At 40.8% G+C, this 25376-nt stretch overlaps 1 protein-coding gene across 6 annotated transcripts in view; it reads right to left on the bottom strand.

The window, feature by feature from the left end:
• Positions 1–25376, bottom strand: part of pkp4 (plakophilin 4) — a 276311-nt gene that overhangs the window by 171550 nt on the left and 79385 nt on the right. For 5 of the 6 annotated variants that reach the window (XM_087989074.1, XM_043693802.2, XM_043693805.2 and 2 more), the window contains exon 3: positions 15304–15416. In XM_087989074.1, the coding sequence (XP_087845200.1) occupies positions 15304–15416 (113 nt within the window). Of the gene's footprint in view, positions 1–15303; positions 15420–25376 lie in introns of those variants that run through there. The other variant, XM_087989075.1, reaches the window with a different exon arrangement.

The raw sequence follows: 25376 nt of genomic DNA, 5'->3' as shown, positions 1-25376 counted from the left end.
TTTTATGGGCCAACACCAGAATTGTACACCGGTACAATTTGCAACCTCATGGCCCAGCATATCCCCCACTCAACCCAGGGAATCGACCCTGGTTCAATGGAGAGTGCAGGAGGGCATGCCAGGAGCTAGACCAGACATAACTAAAAATGAGGTGCCAATCTTAAAGCTACCAAGACTACTTAATGCCAAACAGCATAAGCATTAGTTGACAGAGCTAAGCAATCCCACAACCAACATATCAGAATTCAGCTCAGCAATCCTGCCACATCCAGTTATGAATGGCGATGAAAAGTTAAACAACTCGCTGGAGGTGGCAGCTCCACAAATATACCCATCCTCAATGAGGAAGGGCTCAACTCAGTGCAAAAGAAAAGGTTGAAGGATTCACTGCAACCTTCAGTCAGAAGTGCTCAGTGGATGATCCATCTTGGCCTCCTCCAGTGGTCCCCACCATTAGATTCCATCAGCTAATTTGATTCACTTTACATATTACCAAGAAATAGCTGAGGACACTGGATAGTGCAAAGGCTACAGGGCCCAACAACATTCTGGCAACGGTAATGAAGCCTTGAGTGCCAGAAATTGCCACCCCCTTAGCCAAGCTCCTCCAGTACAGTTTCAACACTGGCATCCATCCAATGTGGAAAATTGCCCAGTTATGTCCTGTACAAAAAAGCAAGACAAAATCCAATTCAGTTAATTACCATCTCAGTCTACTTTCGATTAGTAATGGAAGGTGTCATCAACAGTGCTATCAAGCAGCACCAGTTCACCAATGCCCAGTTTTGGTTCTGCCAGGGCCATTCAGCTCCAGATTTCATTACCGCCTTGGTTCAAACTTGGACAAAAGAGGTGAATTCCAGAGGTGAGGTTAATGACAACCCCTGACATCAAAACTGCATTCAACTAAGCGTGGCATCAAGGATCCCTAGCAAAACTTGAATAAATGGGAATCTGGGACAAACTCTCCACTGGTTAGAGACAGTGACAGATAGGAAGTTGTTGCCATTGTTGGAAGTCAGTCATCTCCGTTCCAGGATGTCTTTCGTATAGTGTCCTACAGTGTGTTGCTAGAAAAAAAGCACAGGTCAGGCAGCATCTGAGGAGCAGGAGAATCAAAGTTTCAGGCAGATGCCCTTCACTAGGAATGTGTGGGTTGAGAGATAAATATAAGGGGGTTACGGCTGGTGGAAGATAGCTGGGAAGGTGATAGGTAGATGCAGATGGGGTTGGAGGTGGGGGGTGAGAAAGTGAGAAAGGGGTGTGGTGATGATGATAGGTGGAGGGCGGAATGGATAGGTGGGAACGAAGATGGACAGGTAGGACAGTTCAAGAGGGTGGTGCCAAGTTGGAGGGTTGGATCTGGGATGAGGTGGGGGAAGAGGGGAGATAAGGAAACTGGTGAAAATCAACATTGATGCCCCGTGTGGTTAGAGGGTCCCAAGGTGGAAGATGAGGCCTTCTGCCTCCAGACGTTGGGTGGCTAGTGTGATATTTAAGAGTTTATAACTTTTTCTGCTGACCTGCAGGAAATTGGATGTCCTCAGACTAGGATGGGATGCCTCTGACCTACAGATAGAATGTAATTTACATGGTCATTCCTTGCCATTCACATCACCTATTCAGAAGTCAGTTGGAATATTGCAATTGCAATTCTGACTGCACCCTATTGTTACAAAAGAAAATAATTAGCAACAGATTTGGCCATTAAGAAGTGATTCGCATTACATTGTTTCTGGAGATGATGTGGTCACTGCATTGCGTCTTGGGTGGTGTGAGACCGTGAGGGAGTGGCTGGGGGTTGCCTTGTGAGCATTACTGTGATGTAAAACATTTTGTATAATGGAAGGACTGTTTCCTTTATTCAGGGAGAGATTCTCTGGACATGCTTCGCAACCTTGGCGAAGAGTATCCAGGGTTTCTCCAAAGCTTATATGGTACTGTGCTTAATAAAATTTTGGTTGTTCACAGAAGTTGGCATGTTGCAGTTGCATCAAGTGTGTAAGAATCTCAGAAAAAAGAACTTGACATTAGGATTTGGTGGTGGAGATGGCCCAGGACTTACATGTCCTTGGCAGAGCAGGAGGGGGATTTGAAATGATCGGCCAGGGCAGTTTGTTGTGTGTTCGTCCCAGAGATGTTCTCTCTGGGATGTTCGCTCTCCCAAAATGGAGAGACCACATCAAGAGCAGACACAGCAGGGTCCTATCCGAATCATCTTCGGATGCTTCAATGACCTTCCCTCCATAAGTCAAAAGTGAGGATATTTGCCAATTATTGCACAACGTTCAGCAACATTCGTGACTCCTCAGATACTGAAGCAGTCCATGCTCAAATGAAACAAAGTCTGGACAATGTGCAGACCTGACAGATGGCAAGTAATATTCGTGCTACAAATACCAAGCAATTACTATGTCCAATAAAAGAAAAACAAACCATCGCCCCTTCACATTCAATGGTGTTACCATCAATGAATCCCCTACTAATCAAGATCTTTGGGGTTGCCATTGACCAGAAGCTCAACGAGACTCACTATATAAACAGGCTACAAGAGCACATCAGATGCTAGGAATCCTGCAGCACGTAACTCACTTCCTGACTCCCCAAAGCCTGTTCATCTTTTACAGGGCACAAGTCAAACTCCTCGGTTGCAACTCCAACAAAACACTTCAGAAGCTTGACACCATCCAGGTCAAAAACAGGCCACTTAATTAGCACCACACCCACAAGCATTCACTCCCTTCATCATTGATGCAGCAGCAGCAGCAGCGTGTGTTCTCTACAAAATGCACTGCAGAAATTCAAACATCAAAACCCACAACTACTTCCATCGAGAAGGACAAAGGCAGTAGATACACGAGAACACCAGAACCTACAAGATACCCCTCCACGCCACCTCACCATTTTGACTGGGAAATATATTGCCATTTCGTCACTGTTGCTGGGTCAAGATCCTGGAATTCCCTCCCTAATGGCAGTGGGTCAACCTCCAGCACATGGACTCTGGTAGTTAAAAGCAGCAGCTCACCACCACCTTCTAAAGGACAACTAGGGATGGGCAAGAAATGCTGGCCAGCCAATGTCCATGTGCCATTAATGAATATTACAGAGTAATTTCTCTAGATTGGAATTGTAAAAATTGGTGATGTGAAAAAGTAGGTTAGAAATATTATTTAAGACCTTTCTATACTGCACTTTAAATTCAAGTAGCTTACTTATATTTGCACAATAAACATTTGTTAAAGAAAACATGCAGCCTTTTGTAATTAGAATTTAGTGATTACTCACTAAAACAACATGATTTTTAAAGCCAGGTTCAATTCTGGGATCGGACTTCTCTCGTAGTACCATCAGCTGGGGGCACAAGAGATTTCCTAGAAGGTTTCCAAGAATACAGGGTTACACTTATGTGAAATGAAGAGGGAGACTTTGTTTCGAAGGGCAAGATGGATGTTAGCTATGGTGGTAAGTGGATATTAAATCTGGACACAGAGACACACAGAGACACACAGAGACACACAGAGACACACAGAGACACACAGAGACACACAGAGACACACAGAGACACACAGAGACACACAGAGACACACAGAGACACACAGAGACACACAGAGACACACAGAGACGTCATTGCAAACAAGTTTTCAGGGGAAGCAGTTACGACAACGTTAAAGTTTAGTTTGTACAACTTCCAGACCAGGCGTTTGGTTAGAAGTCTGCAGAAAATATTTGAAGCCTTAGCAGGACTTTATACACTTAATGGTAAGGTTCTAGAGAGTGTTGCTGAACAAAGAGACCTTGGAGTGCAGGTTCATAGCTTCTTGAAAGTGGAGTCACAGGTAGATAGGATAGTGAAGGTAGCATTTGGTACACTTTCCTTTATTGGTCAGAGTATCAAGTACAGGAGTTGGGAGGTCATGTTGCATCTGTACAGGACATTGGTTAGGCCACTGTTGGAATATTGCATGCAATTCTGGTCTCTTCCCTATCGGAAAAGATGTTGTGAAGTTTGAAAGGGTTCAGAAAAAAGATTTACAAGGATGTTGCCAGGGTTGGAGAATTTGAGCTATAGGGAGAGGCTGAACAGGCTGGGGCTGTTTTCCCTGGAGCGGCAGAGGTTGAGGGGTGACCTTCGAGGTTTAAAAAATCACGAGGGGCATGGATAGGATAAATGGACAAAGTCTTTTCCATGGGGTGGGCGAGTCCAGAACTAGAGAGCATAGGTTTAGGGTGATAGGGGAAAGATATAAGAGAGACCTAAGGGGCAACATTTTCACGCAGAGGGTGGTACATGTATGGAATGAGCTGCCAGAGGAAGTGGTGGAGGCTGGTACAATTGCAACATTTGAGACACATTTGAATGGGTATATGAATAGGAAGGGTTTGGAGGATATGGGCCAAGTGCTGGCAGGTGGGACTAGATTGGGTTGGGATATCTAGTCGGTATGGACGAGTTGGATCGAAGGGTCTGTCTCCATGCTGTACATCTCTATGACTCTGACAGGTTCAGTTCAACATGACTTCATGATTTACAGCAAAGAAAGAGAGAACCAGTCACGTCAAAATTAAAAGGTTTGATAAAGAGGGACAATTTCTTCAGCTGCAAGAAGCTTAATAGCATTGGGAAATGCGATGACTTTTTGCTGATGGTTGAAGAGCTTCAGGGCAGAGGAGAGGACCTGGGCGTTGCAGTAAGGGGGAGGGGGAGAGGAGGGTCTGACAGATTCTTGTCGAGAGAGGAGGAGGACTTCAAGGTAGGCATCCTTGCAAGATTTGCAGGAAGGTCAAATTCAACTAGGCAAAAAAGTGAGGACTGCAGATGCTGGAATAGCATCTGGGTTTGAGAAAGAGACCTTGGATATTCATCTCATCTATGCCTCTCATGATTTTATAAACCTCAATGGTCATCCCTCACCCTCCTACAGTCCAGGGGAAAAGTCCCAGCCTATCCAGTCTCTCCTTATAACTCCTGAGTCACAACTGAAACAGGCTTCAGATAATAAATCTGATCAATCCAAGGACAAGAATCTGGAATTTAACAGTCAGATCACTCCTCCAACAAAACTTGTGTCAAACAACCAAATACCCAGCTAGTGTGAATCACTTGCAAAGATTCACCTCTCCCAAAACTCAGCTATAAGTTCATGGTCATGTGATAGTTTTTAGGCTAGAGTGAAATTCATCCAGGGGGGTCAATAATGTGACCCTTACTTTTCTGGATATTCATCAGGATGTGCAGGGGACAATTTCACAGTAATTAAACTCTGAAGAATTGCAAAGTGATAGGATGATAATGTGAAAGTCCAAAAGGATAATGACAAATTGTGAAATGGGGAGATCAGGTCCACTGTAGAGAAATAGTAGTGAAGTGATGCACTTTGGTGAGGAGAATATTGAAAGACAACACAAAATAGGGCATACAATTTGAAGAGGTGCAGCAGCAGAGGGACCTGGGTGTGTGCACACCCACACACCTTTCAAGGTGGGAGGACAGGTGAAGACAGCATTTGATAGAGCAGTGTTTTCAGCTTTATAAATAGGGACAGAGTGTACAGGAGCAAGGAGGCAATGTTGAACATGTATAAGACACCTGTTAGACCTCAGCTTAATTATGGGCATTGCCTATAATAAGCAACAGCAATTATGAATGCACTGGAGCTTACAGAAAAGACTTACAAAAACGCTTCCAGGAATGAGAAACTTCATTTATGAGGGTAGCTTGAAGAGGCTTTCAAAACAATGACATACTGGACAGAGTAGACAGGAAGAATCGGCTCCTGCTTGTGCAAAGGGAAAACAAATTTGGGCATGGGTTTAAAGTAACATACATAGCAAGGGTTATGTGTAGCAAAAAAAAAACTCACACTGAGTAATCATGGGATAGATTGTACTGCCTGGAAACATGTTTGAACTGAGGCATATAATAGGGCATTGGAATATTTTAATAAAAATGGTGTGCAGGCATATAGGGAAATAAAGACAGGAGACTGGTACTAGGTAATAGAACTGTGAAGGAATGATGGGATGACTGGCCTGCTTCTGGGCAGCACGGTGGCACAGCAGTTAGCACTGCTGCCTCAGTGCTAGAGACCCGGGTTCAATTCCCACCTCAGGCAACAGTCTGCATGGAGTTTGCACATTCTCCGTGTCTGTGTGGGTTTCCTCTGGTTTCCTCCCACAGTCCAAAAAATGTGCAAATTAGGTGAATTGGCCACGCTAGATTTCCCATTGTGTTAGGTTGTAGGGGTATGGGTGGGTTGCTCTTCGGAGGGTCAGTGTGGACTTGTTGGGCCAAAGGGCCTGTTTCCACACTAAGTAATCTAATAATCTAACATTATAATTACATAAAGAAAAAGAAAACTCTTACAGGCATCCAATTTGTGCCTTTTTAAAAGGACTTCAACCTGAATGCGACTGGCTATTTCTGCTTTTCACTCAAATGTACATTTTCTCTAGAATCTCTTCTTCCTTGCATTATCAGTTTGTGTGCATGAAGTAGCGCATGATGCTGCATTTAGATTTCAGCATGTTGAGTGTAAACAAGTTATTTTCTTCAGATTTAAAAATTTCCAAGAAAGACTGTATTGCACTTAGTGCCAAAAATCCCAATACTTAAAAGGATTTAAAATCCATCTTGTTGTGGACAATTGCAAGGTAAGGAGAAAGGGGCAAAGTTATTCTACCATCTCTCTCCCTTTCTCTCAAAAGCAGGGGCATGCTTGCATTACCCTGGGGGGTTACGACTGACCTGAAACAACTTAACTAGCCATTTAAAAACTGACCACAAAGTTCATAGTTCCTTGAAGATGGAGTTGCAAGTAGATTAGGATAGTGAAGGCAGCATTTGGTATGCTCTTTTATTAATACATTGAACATAGGAGTTGGAAGATCGCACTGCGGCTGTTCAGGACATTGGTTAGGTCACTTTCGGACTATTGCATGCAATTCTAGTCTCTCTCCTATTGAAAGGATGATCTGAAGTGTGAAAAGGTTCACAAAAGATTTAAGGATGCTACCATGGTTGGATAGTGTGAGCTACAGGGAGAGGCTGAATAGGCTGGGGCTGTTTTCCCTGGAGCTTTGGAGGCTGAGACTTACCTTATAGAGATTTATAAAATCATGAAGGGCATGCATAGGGTGAAGAGACAAGGTCTTTTCACTGGAGTGGGGGGAGTCAAGAACCAGAGAACGTATATTTTGGGTGAGGGGGTAGAGATTTAAAAGGCACCAAAGGGACAACTTTTTCCACGCAGAGGGTGGTGCGTGTACGGAATGATCTGCCAGACAAAGTGGTGAAAGCTGGGGCAATTACAACATTTAAAAAGGCATCTGGATGGGTACATGAATGTGAAGGGTTTAGAGGGACACGGGCCACGTGCTGGTAAATGGGACTAGGTTAATTTACGATATCTGATTGGCATGGACGAGTTGGACCAAATGGTCTGTTTCTGTGGTGTACATCTCTAAGACTCGATAAGTGGTTCAGCCGCTAGGAATTCTGTGGGAAATAACATCACCTTAATCTTCCATGCCTGTCCACAGAAGTGCAAGTCAGGAGTGTGATAGAATACTCCTCACATACCTGAATGAGTGCGGCACCAAATACACACAAGCAGCTTGACATCAGGACAAAGCAATACTCAATTGACACCCCAGCCACCACTTCAACATTCACTCCCCGGGAGCAGTACATATCATCTACTAGGTTCAATACAGTGTGTCAAGACAACACTTTCACCATCTTCTAAACCTATGACCAACTTTAAGGAGAAGGGCAGCAGATGCATGGGAGCAATATTGCCTCAGAGCATGCATGCGCAGCAATACCAACACTGTGCAGAGGACACAGATTGTGACACTGATTTCCAGAATTGGATTAGACGAGCTCGGCAGTACTCAGTTCTGTAACTAGTTCCGGCGTCCGGGAAACAAATTTTTGCTTGACAGCTACAAAAGCTAACCATGTGTCTGTGAAAACAGACATCAGAACAAAGATTCAACAGTTACATAACCTATGTAAATAGCATTCATTTGCCAATGCATGAATAACTAGTCATTACCAATCTTAGACAATAGCTTAAAATGTTTCAAAGCCATGCGACACAGCAAGTTGCCTTGTAAAAATTTTTAAGATGTTACAGAATTTATTTATTAAAATTTCTTCAAATTTACACTCAAAAGCAAATGCTACATTTAAAAGACCAAAAATCTGGAGCCAAAAAAGATCAATGTTACAGAATTAAAATGCACATAGCCATTTATAACCATACTTACATAACAAAGAAAGGGATGGATGTGTTACTGCTGCTCAACACGGCAGCTTCAACAAACTCCATCTCTGAATAAAGGCATGCTGCGCACAGAAAAAAGTGTCAGCCAAGATCCTGGAGCTCAATGAAGCTCAGTAGCATTGAACTAATCTGCATGGACTTCAGTCGGCCAAAAAAGGGCCCAGTGTGCTACGTAGAGAACAACAGGGGGAGGAACAAGCAGCACATTAATATTATTAAATCGAGAAAAAAATTGCAGGTGAAATCAAGTAGAATAGCATAAATAAAAAAAAAGCTGGCTCTCAATGATAAGTGCGTTTAAGGGTGAAATTGGTAATTTTCTAGGTTCAATATTTTTAACTACTGCATAACTGCATTCAAGGTCAAGAATGAAATACAGTCAAAACATCAGAATACAAGTCAACAAAGGTTAAACTATATCATGAGTGTTGACCTTGTACATTGCCTAATGACAGAGCAGAGTTCTAACACCGGAAACTACGGAGAAGAATTACACAGCAAATTCCTAATATCAAGTATCACAATAAGGAGTCAAAAAGAAAAACGTCAGCACAGTGGAAATAATTCTAAACTTCATCTTAGAGATTGTCAATAGAGTGAGCAATACGCAAAAAGTCAATTGACAAAATTTCCTTAAACAGGAGGACATGGGTTGAAACTACAGGTAGTTCTGGTATAACATGTTTCATTAACACAAATTAGTTATAATGCGACTGATGAATTGTGGATGCTGCCTGGATAATGCTAACTTTCTACTGTATGGGTATAACGATTTTCCATAGCGATTGTGCAGAGTGCAATTTTCTATAGTGCGATATTATATAGTGCAGGGTTGCAGAGGAACGCAACTTGCGCATTACAGCTGAATGACTTGTACAAGCAATGTGGGGTTCACTTTTCACTATGGGGTGGCACAATGGCTCAGTGATTAGTGCTACTGCCACACTGCATCAGGGACCCAGGTTCAATTCCAGCCTCGGGTGGCTTTGTAGAATTTGCATATTCTCAGTGTCTGCATGGGTTTCATGCCACAATCCAAAGATGTGCAAGTTAGGTGGATTGGCCAGGCTAAATTGTTGATAGTTGGAAAGAGGTCAAGGTGAGGGTGATAGGTCAGACTGGGGTGGGGGCGGAGAGGTCGGGAAGAAGATTGCAGGTTAGGAAGGCTGAATTTGATGGATTTGACTGAGACAGGCTGGGGGGAGGGGAAATGAGGAAACTGGTGAAATCCGAGTTCATCCCTTGTGGTTGGAGGGTTCCTAGCGGGAAGATGAGGCGTTCTTCCTCCAACCGTCGTTTCGCTGTGGTCTGACGATGGAGGAGTCCAAAGACCTGCATATCCTTAGTGGAGTGGGAGGGGGAATTGAAATGTTGAGCTACAGGGTGGTTGGGTTGGTTGGTCCGGGTGTCCCAGAGGTGTTCCCTGAAACGCTCCGCAAGTAGGTGGCCCGTCTCCCCAATATAGAGGAGGCCACATCGGGTGCAAAGGATGCAATAGATGATATGTGTGGAGGTACAGGTGAATCTGTGGCGGATATGGAAGTTTCCTTTGGGGCCTTAGAGGGAGGTGAGGGGGGAAGGTGTGGGCGCAAGTCTTGCACCTCCTGCGGTTGCAGGGGAAGGTGCCGGGAGTGGAGGTTGGGTTGGTGGGGGGTGTGGATCTGACGAGGGAGTCACGGAGGGAGTGGTCTTTACGGAATGCTGATAGGGGAGGGGAGGGAAATATATCCTTGGTGGTGGGGTCTGTTTGGAGGTGGCGGAAATGGCGGCGGATGATGCGCTGTACATGGAGGTTAGTGGGGTGGTAGGTGAGGACCAGTGGGGTTCTGTCCTGGTGGCGGTTGGAGGGGCGGGGTTCAAGGGCGGAGGATCGGGAAGTGGAAGAGATGCGGTGGAGGGCATCGTCGACCACGTCGGGGGGGAAATTGCGGTCCTTGAAGAAGGAAGCCATCTGGGATGTGCGTTTTTGGAACAGGTCCTCCTGGGAGCAGATGCGGCGGAGTCGAAGGAATTGGGAGAATGGGATGGCGTTTTTACAGGGGGCAGGATGGGAGGAGGTGTAGTCCAGGTAGCTGTGGGAGTCGGTTGGTTTGTAGTAGATGTCCGTGTTGATTCGGTCGCCTGAGATAGAAATAGAAAGGTCGAGGAAGGGGAGGGAGGAATCTGAGACTGTCCAGGTGAATTTGAGGTCGGGGTGGAAGGTGTTGGTGAAGTGGATGAACTGTTCAACTTCCTCGTGGGAGCACGAGGCGGCGCTGATACAGTCATCGATGTAGCGGAGGAAAAGGTGGGGGGTCAAGGTGACCTATCACCCTCACCTTGACCTCTTTCCACCTATCACATTTCCGACGCCCCTCCCCCAAGCCCCTCCTCCCTATCTTTTATCTTAGCCTGCTGGACCAACGTTCCTCATTCCTGAAGAAGGGCTAATGCCCGAAACGTCGATTCTCCTGTTCCCTAGATGCTGCCTGACCTGCTGCGCTTTTCCAGCAACACATTTCCATCTCTGATCTCCAGCATCTGCAGACCTCACTTTCTCCTAAAAATTGTTGATAGTATCTAGGGATGTGAAAGCTAGGTCAATTAGGTATGGGAATCACAGGGTAAGGGTCTGTGTGCAATGCTTTTTGGAGGATATGCTGTGGACCTGATGGGCCAAATAACCTGCTTCCACACTATAGGGATTCTACGAAGGGAAAAATGGGGACACAGTAAATATGTCAAAACTAGACAGCACACGAGTGAAGTACACAGCAGAATTTCTCTCCGCTTTGCCTTACTAGTCATTAGCACAACATTTTCTTTCACCCAAAAAATAGACTTGGAGTGTACACAACAAATCAGTTTGCCTACAGCATGAAATTTTGCAATAAATGGATTTTTGGATTAAAAACTAATAAGCGCACTGAAGAACCTTGCTTTCCCCACCCAAGGTGGGACTACATTTCATCAATATTGAATACAAGTGTATTAGAATCTTAAAATTCTGAAGTACTCACAGCAAAACACTGTATACAATAACAAGAATTACAGAAGACTTGATTTGTATAGCAAGTTCTTTAGATATTAATGCACATTCTATAACTTATCCAAGTGCAACAATTGCAACATGTGCAAATCAACGTTCAAGTTTTGCATAATTAAATTGTTCACACCAAGGCTGTCACTTTAATTCTAATAATTGCATTGATAAGTTTGTATTTGAAATGCACAGGTTTATATCTAGAATATTAATAATATAATACTTGGACTTCAATTCTTATTTTCTAATATTTGATTAGGAAAAATACTTCATAGATCTCTTTTCCTATATTGTCACCATAACATGCAATATTAGAAATTATGAACCAAAAGGAACTTCGAAGTATGTATAGTCAACTTGAATTGGAAAAAGGAGAATCCTTTCTGCAGCCATCACAAAACATTTGATGGTAAATCATTAGCAATAATTTATTAAATATAGTTATTTGCTTAACTTTAAAACAATGAATTTATAAATATTTTGCACAGACTTTGGATAGGATGCTCTGCAGTGGACCAATGAATAAAGTCAAAGAACACAAAATAAGGAGAGCAGTTGAACAGGTTGCTTTCTGGCTTCAAGAGAAGCCAAGAGTGTGAGTAAAAGGGTAGTTATTCTGTGTTGTATAAAAAGTGGAGAGGTGTTGCATAGAGGTCACTACTGGAATGACTGCTGCCCAAGATCATCCACATTTTAGGCATTGGAATCAAAAGAACCAAGTGATCAATGGTATTGGCAAAGAGGATTTTCTGAAGAGAATGAGAGATGGATTTTTAAAAAGGTTGAGGAACCAGATAGTAGACCACCATAGGCATGGAACATATGACGACAATGTATTAATTAAGTCTTTCTGTGCAGGGTCCCTTGGGGGGGGGGGGGGGGGGGGGAGAAAAGAGAGAAAGAGCGACCATGACAGAATTCTTCGTTAAATAAGGAATGCGAAGGAGGCAAACTCAAAACTAACACACTGAATCTAAATAACGGGAATAAGGGTATGAGACACAAGTTGGTAAGGGTAGACTTGGATACCTTACTAAAGGTGTTGACAGTGAATAAGCAAATGGTTCATACATAAATAATGTGTGCATAAATTATAACAATTCTTCTTTCCTAACTGTCTCAAAGGTGGCACAATCATAGCATACAAAAGAAAATTAGGGATAGTATTGATCCTAAGGAAGAAACAAAATTGCCAGTGAAAGCAGCATGCTTGATGACTGGAAACATTTTAGAATCCAGCATTTAAAGAAAGAGCAAAGTTTGATCAAAATGGGAAAAATAGCATACAAGATTATAACTGCAGGGAACATAGAAACTGATCATAAAAGATTCTATAAAATGTGTGAAGAGAAAGACATTAGTAAACAGAATGTAGGTCCCTTACAATCAGCAACCAGGGAAATTAATGGGGAACAATGAAATGTCAGAGGGATTGAACACATTCATTGGTTCGGTCTTCACAAAAAGGAGGGCACAAATAACTTCAGAGAAATATTAGGGAATCATGCATCTAAAGAGGGATGAAATGAAGGAAATCCGTATTAGTAAGAAAATGCTGCTGGGAAAATTAATCGGGTTAAAGGCTGACAAGTAACCAGTTCCTGATAATCTACATCTTGGAGAACTGGAAATTTTAGAAGCATTGGTCATTTTCCAACATTCTTCTTTACAGATCATAGGTTGGCAAATTTATCACTACAACTTAACAGAATTATAGACCAGTCAGCCAATTAAAAAAAAAAAAATCAGTAAATGGGAAAATGGTAAAAGACAAAACACATTTGGAAAACATTAATGGGATTGGACAGGTTCAGCATGGACTTATGAAAGACAAACCATGTTTAACAAATCTATCAGTTTTGAGGATGCAACTAGAACAGATAAAGAGAACCTGCACATGTGGTGTATTTGAATTTTTACAAGGCTTTTGTTAAGGGAGTGCAGTGGAGGTTTACTCAGTTGATATCAGGGATGACAGCATTTGTCGCAGGAGGGATCAGTTAGACTGTGCCTGCATTCACTAGAGTTCAGAAGGGACCAGATTGAAATGTACAAAATTCTAACAGGGTTGGACAGACAAGACATGGAAGAGGTTTCCCCTGGTTGGGAGGTCTAGAACCCGGTGATTTCAGAATTTGTGGTAGGCTGTTTATGACAGAGGAGGGAAAAAAGTCTTCACTGAATCTGTGGATTTCTCTACCAAGGCAGGCTGGAGAGGCTAAATTACTGAATATATTCCAAAAAAAAAAGAGAGATCGAGACATTTCTAGATTCTAAAGGCAATGAGAAAACAGAAATATGGTATAGAGATAGAGGATTGTTCATGATCATACTGAATGCTCCATTGGAGCAGCAGCGATGGCAGCAACAGGAAAGAAGCAGAGTGAACCTGATAAAAAGCTAGAGGGGTAGGGCCTCGATCAAGCTCAGTTGCAGCAGTGGCAGCAACAGGTGGGAAGCTGAGCATATCTAAACTTTGGGCAAATTGTTGATGCCAGACTTGTTGATAAATGGAACTTTTCAAAAGTAAACATCTTTAAATGAAATGCCTAAAAATGATACAATTACATGGTTGAGCACATGTAAGCATTCCCTGTTTATAGGCTTTTAAATATGCGTGCTACTAGTTTAGCTTTAATTTCAGACTGTATTGACATGGGGTGGTATAAGTTAATCAATTCATATGGCAGGGATTGCCCATAAACGTCGTGAAGCTTTAAGCGCAGAGCATAATTTAAGCTTGTCACACTTTCAACTGTCATAATTAATTTGTATTAAAAATGCAAGTAGTATTTTGTCAGCAATTAGAAAATAGTGCTTAAAAACTGACCAAAACATCTATTATTCACGACAAAGTTCCTAACGTGATTGAACATAACAGCTGGCAAAACCCTTTTTAAAAAGTGTTTTATTCACATGAATGTTGTATATAACAAATCATAAGATTCCTCACATTTGTCCTCAACTCTGAAGATGGAAGCTAGCCGAATCAGAGCATTTTTTGCTTTATTTGAAATTGTCAGATATCTCCTTTAAATTTCTAAATTTAACATACACAAAAGTGTATAGTTTGTCATCTCCCAGAACTGACTGTTCTTAGTTTGCTGATCTTGCAAACACCCTTTATTTTGTACTTTGGCTATTCAAGGATGATACAAGTTATCACAAGATATTCATTCAACAATTTCTGTGAAGGCAATCCTAATCATCAAAACAATCTTTATCAGCAATAACAGAGTACTGTGTACAATTCTGTACCAGGATACCAGTGATGGTTAAGTTAGCATGCTTCTGAGTTGACATGGTTACAAGAACCGCTGCTGTCTTTTCTCACAACAGTCCTATTGTCAATCAAATCACATCTTGGAAGCATTACTCGCTTCAAGAAACAAGAGTTGCAACAATTTATACAGCCCCATTATACAGTGCCTTTGTTTTTTTCCCCAATACACATTTCAATACAAACATTTATTACTTTGTTTTTGGTACAGTGTATTTCATCCCTACTTCATAGTAAAGTTACTGTTTTTGGAACAATGCTGACTGTACAAGTAGCATGCCAGTTGACAATTGCTTTGTGAACTAATGGAGAAAAGTATTATTCAATCAATTCATTTAAAAAAAAATCAAATCCATGTGTCCCTTTTCAATTAAATTATTAGAAAATTTAAAACCCTCAGCACTTTGTAGTTAGAGATCCCACCAAATCAGACTGAAAAGCTCCACCAAAACACTGTTGTTATCAATGATAGCACTTAATTTGATAAAGAGCATTTTTCATTGGTTAGAATAAAAAGGAAAAATCTATTCAAGCATCTCAACATAGATTCTGATACTCTGCACAAGTGACAATGTTCTTTCACAGAATGTTATGAATTAAACAAGGAAAGAGAAAATCAAATAAGAAATCCATTTGTAAATGGAAGAACACAGTCAGGAATAAGATGTCGAAGCAATTGAATAGCAATAAATAAAAATGCAGGCCTTTACCTGATACTAGCAGCACTCGGTGATTCAGTTCCCAGCTTGCATCTTTCTAGCTGATTTGCAACAATCTGCCGTTCCAACTCAAGCTCTCGTGTAAGCCTTTCAAACTGGAGCTCCTGCAGCAAAGAACAGGATTATAATTGTACTGGGTTACAGACAATATTCAAATCTGTTGCATACCAAAGTTTTATTTACTTTAAATTGCCACATGTCACTGTGTTCAATGCAAACATTTTCACTCATCTTGCCCCGCCCACTCATTAAGAAACACAACCTGCAACAAGATTAAGCTTTCCATCTCAGAAGATCATTCAGCAGGAAATCTCTACCCTTTTACTTGAACTCAGATGTTTAGGGACATGTACAAAATATCTACAGGCATTTATTAATTCCCTTGCATGCAGTTATTTCAGCAATCCTTCCCAGAGTTCCATCAATTACTGGTACTGCAGCATATGATAGCTTGAGTACAGACTCCTTCCATTTTGTCTCAACTGAAGATTATTTTTCAGCAGTCTTATCATTTTTAATCACAATTTAATTTTATTTCAATGTTCAAATTAGCTAATACACCTAATATTTAGACTACTGATGAGCACTGCCTGTTTCTTAAAAATTTCATACTGGTGAGAATTTTCGCTCAGCTCGATTGGACAGATTCAGCAGCATAGCTTTGCATCATAATAGCTCCCTTCTCCGAAGTTGGTCACATGTAAACTGTGCTGGAGAAAAGAGACAAATACACAGAAAACTCAGCTGTACCTCCTGAAGACGCTGTTACAATAGGATCCCATAATTTTGATGTTTTAAAGAAATAATTTCAAGACATCCAATAGCATGCAAATAAAAATAAGCTGTTGCCTAGCAATTTAGTAATACCACATACCATCATGTTTCTATGCACAAAGTCTAGTTGTTTCATACATAAAAAATACTTTAAACCACTCAAGGAAATTAATATTCAAATTTTAGAAATAACTAGATTTTTAAAAACTATCAGCATCTGAACATACCAAATATTGATATTTTATATCTGTTTGGATTTCATTGAATTGAATTTTAAACATTCATCGAGGGTTCAGTCAACATATATTTACACAAAACTGGCATGCAAATTGCTCTACCTTTCTACAGCCAGTCTCCAGCTGTGACAAGAAATGTAGTTACATCATATTGACAGTTTTTATCTGGATATTTTTAACCAACTGGTTCAGAACGCATATTGCACATCTGTAGAGCACATGGAATTTGAACCCAGGCCTCCTGGATAGCAAATTTACTGCTAGGCTTAAAGTTTTGTATCAAGTAATACTTGAATCACATTTACAAAATTTCACTGTCAACTCAAACTGTAGCTAATTTTACATAAATGTTAAGTGACTTTTAAGTAGCAGGAATCAGCTGATAAGTTTCAAACAAAGTAAAAAAAGTGTGCCCCTACTGAATAAATCAAGAATTCAAAAGAAAATCAACTAAGATGGCATATAAAATGGACTGTAAAATTGAAGATTAACTTGTTCAAACAAAGGTGCAATATCCAGAAAGAAACATTTTTCCCCTTTCCATAATAGAGACCCTCAATAATTTTATCATTTCCATAGGAACTGTGAACTAAGCAAGCTGAATGTGATCTTTGAATGGCGAGAAAGTAAAAAGAGAAAGTACTGTCGTATGTTTGGGGCCAGAAGTAAATGCAGCCTGATTCTTGTTCAAAAGTAGACTTTTTGATTCTGGCAAGGTATTAGGCTCAAACAGATGACAGTTGTTTGAATGTTAATAGAAGCCTGGTAGGGAGGTCGGTGCCAAGTGACTGATGAATAAAAGTGAAAGAGAAACCAAAATCTATTGGTTTTGAACTGCACTTTTGTCAGAGAGACTGTGGCTGTGAAAGTTACAGGATGAGGTTTAATTGCTCCCTGGCTATCTAACTGCCCCCTCCCCCCATTCCCCTCCATGATCAACTTACTCAAAGTTTAGTGAATAGAAGATCAGTTATAACGATCAAGTGAATGTACTTCATAACTTACTGGAAGCTGTTTGCATTGACCAGTATCTTCAGAATCCAAGCAAAATACAATCCCATGTGCCTGTGATATTACAGATCATGGAGACTACTTAAGTGAACTGGTCAGTTCTATCTCCCTCAGCTTTCCTCTCATTTATCCCTTAATTATGTCTGCTTGCCTGTACGTCTTTGACAGTGTGAGGGGCTAGAATCAAAGAATTTGGGTTTAAATCACAGACAGACATTCAGATTATCCTGTTATTTAACTTTGCTCGGTGAAAGCAAATAATTAATGAACTTAATTATTTTATTGAAGCTATCAACTTGCTAACTGGCATTGGTTACTCAAAGTTTGGTATTCATTTTTTTTCTAAAACAAAAGTCTGCTTAGGAACCACTGGGCAATTTTGATGGTCATTGAGTAGTTTATGTTGCAAATAGAGATAGGGACGCTCCATACCATAATAATAAACACTGATGTAAATGATTTATCATTGGCAGAAGGAAGGAACTAGTTAGGCTGGTCCAACTGGCCTTAAGGAGAGCACACTTTCCAGAGAAGTTTATGTCCTTCCTGCACAGTTTTGCTTAGTGCAGCTATGCAGGTAATTATGAAACAGAAACACAATTATCCTCTAAAAAACTAGAAATTAGAACTTGTGAAATATTAATCTTTAATAAATATTCTAAGTAATTCTAAGTAATGGCATAATTAATTAGATTAAATTCAAACATTAACAGCTGTTAAAATTAGCATTTTCAATGGGATGTTATAGAATTTTTAGTTACAAAGCAGTGTAATTATACAATTATGATTATGCATGCACAAAAGGGCTTATTCACGGTATCTTAAACATGGTTAAAATTGCTGAAAAACAGTTTCACCTTTTCAGTCATGCTGAAGTTCCAGCACATTTTGAATTTCGATACAAAATTAATCCTGCAGTGTGATATCAACTGGGCTTGATACTGTATGGAATACAGCTTCAATATATAGTGTTAAGTTTATGCATTCTATTCTTGTAGCTGAAGAACATAGAACATTTCAAGAACATAGATAAATATGATGAAGGCAGCGAACAGAGTCCTAGTGGGTTTCTCAAACCATTCACATGTAATAGGCTGGAATGAAACTCTGAAATCGGGCATATAGCATAAAGCTCCCTATTCTACAAAGATTTACTACCAATCTCAGATTGTTAGCGAACATATTCATATCCTGAAATACTGCTGGGAAATGACATTAGTCAGAGACTGAACTGCAGATTACCACTCAACAGGTGTAGCATAACTAGCTAATGCAGGGGGAACTTCCTCCCATGTCCTAAATTCAAAATTTATCCCAGTACCTGAGCAATTTTCCCTCATATCCCCCAAATAATTTGCCAATTAATGCAGAGTATGTTCTATAAATGAATGTGTACTCTCTCATTACTGGTCTTATTTTTAATAAGTCTTTGATAGCATATAATGCCCAACAGTATGGTTTTCTACAGATTTCAAAACATAGGATACCACAAAGTATTTTGTTGTTATCCTGAATAATTTCAGAAATCTTGCCACTGCCTGATTAACTATTCACTTTCAAACATGACCAGATATTCTGTGTATAGAAGACAAATCCTGGCTTCAAGAAAAAAATAATTTATGCTGATTATATTGTGAAAGCAACTTTGGGAGATGGAAAACCAACACTTGTAACAAATTCACATTGCGATGAATTCACACAAAAGAAAAAAAGAGTACACAAAACATTTAAATTCCGCATCACAACTACTGTGCCAATATTTGTACTAATTCCCAGTTCGGATCATTGATAGTTTACTCTCAGAAGTTTTACCTGGTAATTGCTTTGGCCAGTGATGACAATTACTGGCCCTCAACGCCCTATCCTCTTAGGTCCTCTACTTTGTTCTTTATGCTAATATCCATTGTTTCCCATTTTCTTGCTATGGACTTATTCAAAAAAGATTGGTTCCAAATAGTGTCGTCTTGTACACAGCAGAACCATAATAGCCTCAACTCTTCCTGGCTGTTCCCTGTTTTTAAAAAATAAATCACACAACAGCAGGTTATAGTCCAACAGGTTTAATTGGAAACACTAGCTTTCGGAGCTAGTGTGCTTCCAATTAAACCTGTTGGACTATAGCCTGGTGTTGTAAGATTTTGAACAATGCACACCCCAGTCCAACACCGGCATCTCCAAATCATGGCTGTTCCCTGGTATGGTTTATCACCACCACTAAGTCCAATTGGCAAACCAAGTGTAATTAGGTTAGCCATTTGCTGCTACATTCTTCTTTCAAAAGAAATTAACTTTCTGGAGACCAAGAACGATCCTTGGCTTCTCAGCTCCATTAAAATCCTGCCTTTATACTTTTGTCTCTCCAATTTTAACTATTCAATGTGAGAGGCAATGTTCTCATTACAGATAGAGACCATACATATTCAACTGCTTCTAATAACTTGGTTATCAAAACAAGCCTCCCTACTAAGTCACCAATCAATTCCCCTCCAAACATACAAGTCTACGTCAAGGCCACAGCTCTGCTCAAGCACATCCCGTCCACCAAGCCAAAATGCTACTCTGAACGGTGTTTCTACTAAACTGGTAAGCACCAAACTTTCTTCATGACCCAAATAGTATAAATGGTTCTTTTCTCAGATACTGGCATCACCCTTGTGACCATGCAAGATACCATCAATTTCCATTTGCCTTGAAAGCTCAAACTCCATGCATAACCATTTCTCAGACATGTGTCCATCTCTTACTCTCAATTTTTCCTACAGTACAAAAACATTGCAAAAAAATCAAATTATATTCTTACTAACTGAGCAGAGGACAACTGTTACACTCCTAACCACTCCATTCTCCCAACATCTCTCATCTCCAGTTATGTGCAACAACCCTCACTTTGCTTCCTCTAATCTAATTTTAGCTACAGAATCTCCAGCATGTGTTTTTCACCATTCCCATCCTTAATCTTTACCTCTTCATCCACATTGTTTTTTGGTGACATGATTCATAGATGGGGTTCAGCTTCCACAAATACACTAAACTCCATCACTGACCATCACTGACCATCTTCATTACTTGACATCCTGTCTTAAACTAGCCATAATTTCCTCAAAACACCATTACCAATGTGCCATCAGATAAATTTTCAGAACATGCTTTAAAAAGGGCATTAGAGTCATACACAATGGAAATCGATCCTTCAGCCTAATTTGTCCCTACCAACCAAGTTTCCAAAACTAAACTAGTCCCATTTGTCTCTACTTGGCCCATATCCTTCTAAACCGTTCCTATCCATGTATCTGTCCAAATGTCTTTTAAATGTTCTAAGTGTACTTGCCTCTACCATTGCCTCTGGCAGCTGATTCCATACACCCACCAACCACTAAGAAAAAGTTGCTCCTTAGAATCCCTTGAAATCCTTCTGCTGTCACCTTAAACCTAAGTCCTCTAATTTGGACTCATTGAGGAAATGACCTTTGCTATTCACCTTATCTATGCCCCTCAAGAGTTTATTAATCTCTTGAAAGTCACCCCTCAGCCTCCTACACACCAGGGGAAAAGTCCCAGCCTATCCAACCTTGCCTTGTAACTTCAACCTTTCAGTTTCGGTACACCGTTACAAGATGACCAGAATTGTACACAGTACATCATGCGCCCCCTAGGTCGCCATTTGACAAAAATGGCCCTACCATGGGCAGCACTGTGGCAGTGGTTAGCACTGCTGCCTCACAGCGCCAGAGACCCGGGTTCAGTTCCCGCCTCAGGCGACTGACTGCGAGGAGTTTGCACATTCTCCCCGTATCTGCGTGGGTTTCATCCAGGTGCTCTGGTTTCCTCCCACAGTCCAAAGATGTGCTGGTCAGGTGATTTGGCCATGCTAAAATTGCCCGTAGTGTTAGGTTAAGAGGTAAATGTAGGGGTATGAGTGGGTTGCACTCCGGCGGGTTGGTGTGGACTTGTTGGGCCGAAGGGCCTGTTTCCACACTAAGTAATCTAATCTAATCTAATCTAATCTAATCTAATCATTAACAGTTACATTCTGCCTTGGTTTGGTCTTGCCAAAATGCAAGACCTTTGAATTCAATGCAGATAAATACAACAGCCATTTCTTGGCCCAGTCAATCGAGATCCTGTTTGCACAAACTTCTTCACTGTCCACTACACTGCCAATTTTGGTTCCATCCGCAAACTTACAAATCATGCCTCTGATAAACGATTTGGATATGAATAATGAGACCAGCACAATCCTTGAGGCACACCACTGGTTTCGCTCTGCACAACCACCTTCTACCACACTGAGTACTGTCAAGCCAATTTTGTATCCAATTGGTTCTCTCCATGGATCCCATGTGATCTACCCCTACTAACAAGTTTACCATGCAGAACCTTGTCAAAGGCATTGCTAAAGTCCATGTAGATGAAGGCACAGCAATAGACATGGTCTGTCTTTTTAGTCTCTTCTTCAAAAAAAACTCAATCGTGTTAGCAAAACACAATTTCCCCATGTACAAAACCATGCTGACCACCCCCATTAGTCCTTGCCTTTCAAAATGCATGTAGATCCCATCACTCAGAATTCCTTCCAACAATTTACCCACCACTGATGTCATCTTCACTGGTCTGTAGTTTCCTGGCTTTTCCTTGCAGCATTTAAATAATGGGATAATGTTAGCCACCTTCCAGTCTTCCAGCACCTCACCTGTGGCTATGTTATCATTAATTCAGAACGAAGAGCTCTGAAATTTCTTCCCAAATTCACACAATGCCCACACTTGACCTGGGATTTATTTACCTTTATGCATTCAGACCTCCAGCAGCCCCTTTTTGTAATGTGGGCTCTTTAAGACAATTTATTTTGAGTTCCCCAACTTCCATATCTTTCTCCACAATAAATATTGATGCAAAATATTAATTTAGGATCTCACCAATCTTCTGTGGTTCCACACAGACCACCTCATTGATTACAATTTTAAAAATCCGTACATTGGGAATCAAGTTACAAAAAGTCTTTTCAAGATGGAGTCATACTGGCCACGTCTGTTACAGTGGACTATTTCAAATACTACTGAACTACAATACCTCCAAGTTACAAAAGGAAGTCTTTTAGAATGTATTTGTCCCTGGGCAACGAAAGATGCCCTTTAAGTTGCAAAACAGTGTTTTGTGCCTCAACAGGGAACCAAAGTGATAACAATGGTACTTGAAAATCTAATTGCCTCAACTAAAAATACAATGAAGTCTAGTCCCAAAATCAGAACTAATCATCCTTCACAGCTGGAAAGATGACGCAGTCAGGAACAAATACTCTTATAAATTGATACTCATGCAACTGTTTGTATAGCCATCTTAATGAGCAGAACAGAAAAGGCTGCAACTTTGAGCAATCACCCTCAAGAAATATTAGACCAAGGGGACAAAGGCATACAAAATACTGCTCCATTGGAAATCAGGCAGAAGAAATCAAAATCACAGAACTGGTGAATATGGGACTCTTTCCTTCCCAAATTTGCTGTTCTGAGGAAACTTTGAGGAAAAACACTACCTATTCAACCACAGAATTCATTGCAGCTGCTGGATTTGACTTCTTGCATTAATCTTTTCACATTAACAAGTATTCAAGTAATGGGTCCAAACTGGACAAGAAAGTCCCAATGTGTCTTTAGCACAAACATCCTGGTTTTATCAGTAATTGGAGTCTTGGTTCTGCAATTTCACCTTGTTGGCTCTGAAGTTCTCTCCGTAATAACTTGCAACAAACTGACCTGTAACTTATTTAAATGAAAGCTTGACCACTAGTCTACTCCAACTGCATCATTATAAATAAAATGGAGGCTACACAAGCTATATTAAATTATGGTTTGGTGAACACTTAATGGACATAGCTGGTGCTCATGACATGGGCAAAACAAAAATCAGTGAGATCAAATATTTCTGATCTTATTTTTTCCAATCACACAGTAATGACACCCATCAACTACCTTGCATCCCTATCTGAGATCACGTATTTCTGAAAGTTTCCTGTTTATTCGAAACCATTGTATGGTCAGTTTCTGGTCAACACTCAGCTGGATGGGAATATTCTGCCCCATCTATGTGCTGCCTTTCAGTGACACATTCCAAATGAAGTGCTAAGTTTCCTACATACACGAGAAATATACAACGCCACATTACCACCATTACTCCCTACTGCTAAATCAGAAAACCATCCTGAATGAGAAGAAATTTCCTCCTGATGACAGACAGACCACTGTTTTCCATCACTGTTCCAAACTATTCCCTAGTGACATATTCTATCCTTCTCCTGGTAATAGTCTGCGATAAAGTTTGCAACTGTGGAGTCATATGCAATTCTGAAATAAACTGCCAAACTCATTCATGCCATCACTAAAGACAAACATCACAACTTCACCAGGCTCAGCTTATCTTCTGAAACCTGTGTTACCTCTAGATTTGATCATTCCAATTCACTTCTTCATATCTCATTTATCTTCCAAACTGGAGGTCATGAAAACTATTCTAGGTCTTAACTTGCAAACATTTTACAGATCAGATGGAAGCCATTGGCCCATTCTGTCTGTGCTAGTTAAAGATCTGATTATACTAATTCAGTGAGTTTTGAGAAGATGTACAGCTCAGATGCAGGTTTGCTCATTGAGCTGGAAGGTTCGTTTTCAGACATTTCGTCACCATACTAGGTAACGTCATCTGGAGGCTCACTGATGAGATATTAATTCAATTTTCCATCTTTTGGACTATAGCCCTGAGGCTATGGCAATGTAGGTGAATGCCTACATACGGCTCAGTGTTACAGGAAATTCTGACTCAACTATCTCTTCATGCACCAATTTACATTCTCCCTTCAGTTTCCAAATGAGAAAAGAAAATCACCCCAACTTTCCTCTTACTTTAAATCTATACTCTCCAGTTGCTGATCCCTCTAATTAATGGAAAAATGTTCCTTATCTATCCTATTCCTCAATCTTATACTCTTGAGGTCTGCTCTCAATCTTCACAATAACCCCAGCCTCCCCAATCCTTCCTCCACTGGGTTGGAGGTCTGGGCTAACTAGTAAATTTCCTCTGCAAGCTTCAGCGCAATCACATAGTTACTATCACATGGTGACCAAACCTGTACAGTACTCCAGTTGTGCCGTAACTAGATTATGAGTTCTAGCATAACCTAATCGCTTTTGTATTCTATGCCTCCGCTGAGCCTCTCTCATCACCTTATCTCTTGTCCTGCTATGTTAAAGGATCTGCAGATGTGCACACCACGATCCTTCAGATCTTCAGTACTTCTGTCAAAAGCATTTGTTCCCCTTAATCAACACACAAGGGCTCATTACTTTAAAAAGTAAAAAGGTAGGAGGTTGAGGGGATTTGATGAAGTGTTTTTACACCCAGAAGGTGGTGGGGAGCTGTAATGCACTGACTGGAAAGGTAGTTGTGGCAGGTAACCTCAATCTTAAAAATGTATTTGGATGAATACTTGAAGTACTACAACATTCAAAGCTTAGTGGCCCACTGTAGGAAAGCGAACTAAAATGTAGGTAGCGATTTTTTGGCAGTACAGACTATCTAGACTGAAGGGCCTCTTCTGTGCTGTATGATTCTACGATTCCAGGCTCCTACAATTGTTAAATGCAATATCTTGCCTTGTTGGCCCACCACAAATAAATTCATCCTGGAAAAGTGAGGTAATATAATTTATAATACAACATAGCACAGGAACAGGCCCTTCAGCCCTCCAAGCCTGCACCAATTCATGATCCCGATTTACACCCACTACTTAGTGTCCCTTAGTGTATGTATCCCTCTGTTCATCTCAGATTGGTGTCCATCAAGATATGCCTTAAAAACACTGGTCTGCTTCTACCACTGGCATTCCAGGCAGCCACTTCCCGGTGTAAAATGTTTTTCCCCCTACACTTCACCCCTAAAAACTCTTCAAACACCCTCAACCTGAAGCCTGTGCCCTCTTGTAATTGATCGCTCCACCCTGGGAAAAAGAATTTGACTATCCACCCTATTTAAGCCTCTCAATTTTGTAGA

The sequence above is a fragment of the Chiloscyllium plagiosum genome, unplaced genomic scaffold (genome assembly GCF_037043375.1).
Source record: "Chiloscyllium plagiosum isolate Xiang-an unplaced genomic scaffold, Cpla_swu_hap1 HiC_scaffold_7, whole genome shotgun sequence".
Classification (NCBI taxonomy): Eukaryota; Metazoa; Chordata; class Chondrichthyes; order Orectolobiformes; family Hemiscylliidae; genus Chiloscyllium; species Chiloscyllium plagiosum.
This window is presented reverse-complemented; position numbering and strand designations above follow the sequence as displayed.